The 7,399-nt window shown below is 51.0% G+C and overlaps 2 protein-coding genes across 8 annotated transcripts in view; both read right to left on the bottom strand.

The window, feature by feature from the left end:
• Nucleotides 1-264: 264 nt before the first annotated feature.
• On the bottom strand, nucleotides 265-1,374 carry LOC132004537 (Y-box-binding protein 1-like). Its single transcript, XM_059381066.1, has one exon. It carries the CDS (start codon nucleotides 1,315-1,317, stop codon nucleotides 355-357), a length of 963 nt encoding a protein of 320 aa, XP_059237049.1. The 5' UTR covers nucleotides 1,318-1,374; the 3' UTR covers nucleotides 265-354.
• Nucleotides 1,375-2,382: 1,008 nt separating this feature from the next.
• RAP1GAP2 (RAP1 GTPase activating protein 2) overlaps nucleotides 2,383-7,399 on the bottom strand; it is a 230,349-nt gene continuing 225,332 nt past the window's right edge. For all 7 annotated transcript variants that reach the window (XR_009400375.1, XM_059379937.1, XM_059379938.1 and 4 more), the window contains one exon: nucleotides 2,383-6,569. The gene's annotated coding sequence lies outside the window, so the exon portion shown is untranslated. The remainder of the gene's footprint in view (nucleotides 6,570-7,399) is intronic.

Raw genomic sequence — 7,399 nt, 5'->3', positions numbered from 1 at the left:
AGTTTTAAACTTTTATTACAAATTAAAAATGAGGTTCTTAAAAATCTCAACTTGACCAGATATGAAACAATTTAAAAACCTTTAAAGGTGTATTGAGAAAAACCAGGCTTTTTTTTTTTTCTTAAAAAACACGTTTGTCATTACCAAAAAGAGACGTCTTTAGGTAAAAATAATAAAAACCCCATGCTGCATAGATAATGCAGATAGTTCTATTTATCTGGTCAATGGGCCAAAAGCAAGCACTTAAGGTCTTCAGCTCCAATCTTTTGTTCATTTCTTATTGCTGGAATTTCATCTTCATTTCTTCGTGTTGGATGACTAAACCGGATGATGGTAGAGATGGTAAGCCGGCATTTACTCAGCCCCGCCCTGCTCAGCCTCGGGAGAGGACGAATTCTCAGCTGGTTGATCGGCTGCTTTTGTCTCTTTGCCATCTTGTGGTTTAGGGTTTTCTGGGCGTCTGCGTCGGTAATTGAAGTTGCGGCGGTACCGACGTTGAGGTGGCTGCTGACCCTGGGTCTCATCTCCTTGATTTTCCTTATCTTCCTCGTTGCCATCTTCTCTAGGTTGTCTTTGCCGAGGAGGAACCCTGCAGAATCGTTGTCTATAACCCCGATACATATTTTGTCTCACTGGTCTACCTTGTTCTCCTGCACCCTGGTTGTCAGCACCTTCCATCACTTCTCCCTGCACAGGAGGGTTGGAATACTGTGGTCGACGCCCATAGGGTCTCCTCATGTAGTAAGGTGGGAACCGTCGCCTGCGGTAGGGCCGGCACTGTTGGGCCTGGCCTTCGGAAGCACTTTCCGATCCCTCGTTCTTTTCCCCACTCTCACTATTCTGGTAATTTTGCTGGTAATTGCGTGGAGGACCCCTGCGACGTGGATAGCGTCTATAATGGTTACGGTCTGCTGCATATTTACTGCCTTGTACTGGAACTCCACCAGGGCCTGTCACATTTGCTGCCTCCGCACCCTTTTCTCCTTCAACAACATCAAACTCCACAGTCTCTCCATCTCCTACACTGCGAAGGTACTTCCTGGGGTTATTCTTCTTTATGGCAGTCTGGTGTACAAATACATCTTCCTTGGTGTCATTCCTGTTGATGAAACCATATCCGTTTCTTACATTGAACCATTTTACTGTTCCCAAAACCTTCGTTGCGATGACCTTCTTGTCCCCTCCGGCAGGCGCCGCCGATGTGAGGCCGCCCGGGCCGCCGCTCCCTGCGCCGCTGCCCGTGGTGCCGGGCTTGGTGTCCGCAGCGCTGTGGGCGGGGGCGGCGGGCGGCTGCTGGGTCTCGGCCTCGCTGCTCATGGTTGCGGTGATGGTGACTGGGGCCGGCTGCGGCAGCTACAGCTCCTCCCGGGGTGTGATGGTCACTGGCAACGTTTTTGAGTCTGTGTCCCAAGCCCCACTTCCCATAAGCCCTGTGCCTGTGGTTTTGCTGGGTGTTGTGATTTTTAGTAACTAGGAAGTTATGTTATAGAACTGAGTGCGTAAGTAAAACACCCAGCTGTTGTTATGATCATAGTAACAATTATTATTGAAACTCCGATGCTTGAATAACACTGGCCCCCCCTTTTTTTTTTCAAAGTTCTTTCCCAATTATGGATTGACTTCATCCTCATGCTTTGCTTGTGGGTTATTTTTCTGATTATACATAAAAGAAAACACAAACCCAGAGAAGTGACTTGCCCGAAATCACACCACCAAGTCCTAGCTGAAAAAGACCTATTCCTTGTCTTCAAATTTCTTAAGGAAAAAAAAAAAAAGTGCAGATACTACTTGTAAAACCTACATTCAAATATTGTAAAGCAAAATGTACATCAGAGCAGGGCCATTTGGGAGTCAAAGGTGGCTACGAGAAAGGGCAGTTCATCACAAAGAACCCTTGAAGAGGAGACTTGGGAATATGGAAAAAGTGGGTAGAAGGAGGAAAACTGCAGCATGGAGACAAATCAGTGGATAGCAAGGGTCTCAAACTCAAATGCCAACAGGGGCCATGCACAAAACAGAAATGGATTAAATGCTCCAGGTATAAATGGTAGAGAAGGGTGGGGACTGCAGTGACTCAGGTCTCACCAGAGGAGTAGCCTCTGGGAATTGCTGACCAATTTGTGCCATGCCTACGGAGTGGATCTAACATCTGATTTTTTTAGGAGAAGCAAAAAAACTGATTTTATAGGACAATTCTGGGTTGGGATTTTTTTTTTTTTTCATTTTCATTGTGGTTTTCTAAACATTGGCAACCAATTCAAGTATTCTAGAATCATCTTCAGGCCAAAGTCACACATGTACAGATATGGCTGTATGCCAGTATTCAACCTCTGATGAGAGATGAGGCTCAGGGCTTGGGGCCAAGCAAAGAACTCTGAACGATGATGGACACAAAATATGTTATTTATTGTCAATTTCTGCAAAGACACATTTAAGCAACAAAATATACATTTGTCGACCTTTTAGAATTTGTTTTATACATTAACAAATACAATGTGCTACCATAGCAATAAATTAAATGTACATTATTTACATTACATAGGCAGTCGGGGTCTACGAATCACCTCCTCAAGAAGAGGAAAGAATGAAAAGTCATCAGCACACGGATCACCATTTCCGAGCTACACATCTTAAGTTCTATCACACAAAGGGATCTCTTCACACTAGAACATCAGCACTCCCCGGGCTGGAGTGTAGAAGGGAAACGCCCATGACGGGAGCGCTGGCATACATGCTAAGGAGCGGGAAGGGGGAACTGACCGTTCCAAGTGGAAATATTACAAAATCAAAGATGATGGTCTTTCAATTCCAGTCTTCCAGCCAAACACCCTCTCCTCAGTGCCACTAAGGCACAGGACAGAGCCATTGTCCCAACAGCCTCTCACTAGGCAGGGCTCTACCATCCTTGGCCCTGGTAGGGGTGGTCTCCTTTCTCCCAAGGGGCAGATGGTCTGACTGAAAGGAGGGAGATATAGTGTTGGGGTGGGTGAGGGGCGGTAGTAAAACAGACAGCAGAGCTTTTAATGTTCCTTGGCAGACTTGACAGACTCCACTGACCCACTCTCACCTTGGAGAAAGGGAGCTAGAGTTCTGGGGAGGAGTAATGGGTCCCCTGCCAGCCATCTACCTGACCCTGGCCGTTCCCCAATAACAACCTGTCTCTGTTGACTCAGAATCAAATGAGGAAGGTAGTGTTTGTATTGGCACCTTAACCAGTCAGTGTAAGAAAGTAACTCTGGCTCTCGTCCCACCTCAGCACAGGAGCCTATATTTTATTAACGACCCTTGTTTAAAGATCAGGGAGAAGAGTTTTCTTTAACCACTTTTCTTCTGAACTTGAGATGGGGAAACTGAGGGCTTGCTAACTGCTCTCTTCCCTGGCCTCCACCCCCATTACAGACCAGAGCTGAAGAACTGAGATTACCAGGAATGGTCCACTAAAATCTTTCTTTGCTCAAGCTGCACCCAAAACCCCAGCCCCCTCCCTGGAAAACTGAGCACATAAAATGAAGAGACTGACATCCCACATTGACCACAGACAGCTCCCAACCAGTGCCCAGGTACTAGCTGGCCAGGTCCTCCGAAACTCAGGACCCCAGCAAGCGCAGCCACCAGTTCTACCGACCATGTAGGTGGAGCTGAAGAACAGGCTGGGCTGTGGGCTCCAATCCCAGCTTTGCCACTCGTTGGCTGTGCAACCCCCAGTGAGCCATGTCCCCTCACTGAGCCCAAGGTTTCTCAGCAGGATGAGAGTATGGATGGATTAGATGTCAGTAGAGGCCTGGAAGCCTTAGACATCGAGATGATACAAGGCTTTGTATTTCAACAAGGCTGAAACCATACAACAGTTTTCACTCATTTTTCATTCATTCGTTCATTTCCCTTCATTAGAAACTCTAGCTCCAACCTTCTCTCTCAAGCTCATTCTGCATCTGTAGTTAATTAAGTAAGAATCACTGAGCAGAGGCATCTGGGTGCCCTGCAAAGCCTGACCAATACAGCTTCTTCCATGAGTCAGGCCCTTCCCAGAGGCAGAGACATGTCCAGGAAACACTTCTTCTGTGTCCAGATCACAAGCAGAGTGCCTCAAATACCAGCATGAGCACCGTCAGGATGAGTCTGGTCCCAGGGACCAAGGAGACTTGAGCAAATCTTTGAGCCCCAAGACTGGGCGCAGCAATAAAAGGAAACTTTGGGCCAGAGCAGATGCAAGAGGATATGGGGGAAGCAGCCTTCATGAACCCAAGCTATCCACCCCATGGTCCAGAGGGGTGACATAAGACTGCCCACTCCCTGTCCTCCTCCTCCCCCTCAGCCCTAGGACCTCAGGGGTGCTCATGTGTACTCTAGGAGCCATAGATGGGCTGGGCTTTCTAAAGAAGGTAAAACAGGACCCAGAGAGAGGGACATTTCAGATTCTGCCCAGTGCACCCCCCAGTAGCTAAGAGCAGGTAGAGACCACTTCTCAGGTCTGTTTTGTAGGGAGCATGTCTGTGCCTCCCGGTGTCCCTGGACACTCTCAGCCATCCTGGCTCAGAGGCGGGGACACAGCCCTCCCAGCGGGTGGGGGCTGCAGAAGGAGCAGCCGGAGCAGCAAAGGAAAGCAGGTATGAGGTTCCCAATGCAGGTATGAGAACAGGGTGGGGATAACCAGGAAACTCCAGAGGACCCCCAGACCACAACACAACACAACCACCAAGCAGCTGTAAATACCAGCTACCTGAGAGGCAAGCCAGAACCTGGACTAGTTGGGCTTTTGTTGTTGTTGTTGTTGTTGTTTCTTTTAAATGCAGTTTGACCTTTCAAGTTCCTTCAGCAAGCCAGCCAACAGAACATTGCCAGAATCCGCAGACCTCATTCCAGCAGTGGGTGCTGCTACAGTGATTTTTAATAAAACCTAAACAGACGTTTGTTGACCTTCTCACTGGAAGAAATTTTACCAGACTAGTATTTTAAGTAAACACATATCCCAAATAGTGTGAGAGGACAGGTCCACCCAGCCTGCAAACAGGATCCCACCATGTCCACACAAGTGAGAGACAAAGGATCAAGGTTTTGCTCTAATGGCAAAGCAATGGGGAAACTGTCACATCAGTCAAAAACAAGTATGACATTGACTTGGGATTGCTTTGACTTTGGAATAGGCCCAGATCCCAATGCAGATGAAACAGGTGGTAGAAATCTGTGTCACCTGCTCCCAGAAGCAGGGGCCCAGCCTAAGGCCCCGGGGCTATCCCGTGTCACAGGGCCCCACGCACCCGAAGTGCCAGCACCCACAGAGCTCTGAAGAAGACCCCCCGCCTTACCCTCCACCAGGGGCCGGGCTGCAGAAGGACGGTTTCCACCCTGCAGACAAGGACAGTTGAGATGCAGAGAAAGGGGGAGCTTCTCCCAATAGTGAGCTGGCTCTGGCCAAGGGGGCAGGAGGCAGGCAGCCTCTGAGCTGCCTCCAGCTGGGACTCACGTCATAAAAATCCCGCCAACATGACCATCGCCTCCAGACCCACGGTTGAAGGGAATCAGAGGACCAATCAGGCCAAAGGGCACAGCAGCTAGAAAGAGCCCCAAGGTAGTTCTGGGCCCACCACAGACGCCAAGAGTAGAAATCCCAGAGGGATGTCGCTCCTTCCTCATGCCTACATGCTGCATCCACACATCGACCGAGGTGTACAGGTCAGCACCCCACCTCACCTCCCCGGCTCTGACCTCAGCGGGGGGTTCAGGTAACTCTTCCACTAGCCTCCACCACCAGCAGGGGCCTAATCCCCACCCAGCCAAGGCCCCAGAGCACAGCTCGCCAGCTTGTTCTTCCTCAATTCCTTCCTGCTTGGGGGTTACCCATCCCTCCTTAGGGAAAACACCCATTCCAAGGGGAGAGACCCACCCGGGGCTTGTCCCACAGCAATGACGCGGGGCCACCTCCACACACACATAGTTCTGTCTCGCCTCTGCTGCCGGCACCCAGGACACACTGGCCACAGGACTAGAGGCAGTGCCAGGCCCGAAGTCAGCAGGTGGGCACGAAAGCAGCCCCCAGCACAGAAGCACAAGGTGTGGGAACAACACTGCTGATTCCTGTCACAACATCATGGAGGATGGCTACAAATCTTAGTTCCGCCACCACTAAATGGATTCACTGTGCCTGCCACGTCCAGGGCACAGGCTGCCCCCCTCCCCATGTTGCACTATGCTGATGGCCCCCATGCCCAACCTCACCACTCTCTGCCCCACTAGTCTCTGACCAAGTCCCCAGGGCCCAGATCCCCCCAAGCCCAACTCTTTCCTCTGTACACAAAACAAGATGACGGATGGGCCAGACACATATCACATGGGCAGTCAGGAGCAGGAGGAGACTGGAGGGAGGAGGCCTTGTCCAGAGAAGGAGAGTGCTCACAGAGTGCCTTAGCTAGGGGACAGGCAGGGCGGTGGCCAGATCGGGACATGGAGACAGACGGCTGGTCTGGTGGGCAGGTGGCTGGTGGGGCAGCAGGGCTGTGACGGTCAGAGTCATGGTTGGCACCCCCAAACTGCTGGGCAAGGGCCTTCTCCAAGACAGAATCGGGGCTTCCCTGGAGGAGAGAAGGAAAGAGAGGATGACCAAACACGGCATAAGGAAGGGAAGGAGAACTTGTGCCTATGGCTTCAGCCCCCTGAAAGGGCTTGGGACATGAGGGGCCAAAGACAAGGGTGCCAGACATCAGGCAGCATGAGCAACTGGACATAAACACCGATGTGGTGAACAGAGCCAGGTGAAGGTGAATGTGAGAATTCCCATGGTCTCTTCGACTTTTTCACAGATGAGGTTTATACAAAGTGGCCCCCACTTGGCTCCAGCTGTGACTCAGCCCCCTCAGCAGGGAGAGGGCTGGGAAGGCAAATGGCTCTCTAGTAAATTTACCAGCAGGGGGGCGGGCCTTGGTGGGGACAAACTGGAACCAGGCCCGACTCTGCTGAAAACCACGCACTCCCGCAGTGGAGGAGCCTCCCTCGGGTCATCCCACACAATGTTGAGGGACTGGGACATCTCTGAACATGCAGAGAGGACACATTTCAGGCCAGAGCCCTGGCTGAAGATACAAGGAGGGAAAGGCTACCAAGAGCAAGGAGACAAGGGCACAAATGGAGGAATCCCTTGTCCAAGGGAGGAACGTGAGGTCTAGGCTATGGCCCGTCTGTCTCCTAGAAGCCGTCCCCTCCCAGGGCAGGGAGACTGGCTCAGTGAGTCTACAGATCATACCTGGCAACCCTTCCCACCTGCACCCGAGGCTCTCTGCTGTCTTCCTCCACCCAGACCCGGGCCCCATCCCAGAGGCTTCAGGGAGGAGGCGAGCGGTCTTCCCCAACTCAGGATCCCTTGGGTTAGTAGACCACGAGTACTCTGATCTCAACGTGGACACAT

The sequence above is a fragment of the Mustela nigripes genome, chromosome 16, assembly GCF_022355385.1.
Source record: "Mustela nigripes isolate SB6536 chromosome 16, MUSNIG.SB6536, whole genome shotgun sequence".
Lineage (NCBI taxonomy): Eukaryota > Metazoa > Chordata > Mammalia > Carnivora > Mustelidae > Mustela > Mustela nigripes.
Note: the sequence above shows the minus strand (reverse complement) of the source record. Positions and strands in the feature narration are given on the sequence as shown.

Bases quoted from the DNA above. Each gene is read 5' to 3' on its own strand.
- LOC132004537 (XM_059381066.1), bottom strand. From the start codon at position 1,317: ATGAGCAGCGAGGCCGAGACCCAGCAGCCGCCCGCCGCCCCCGCCCAC.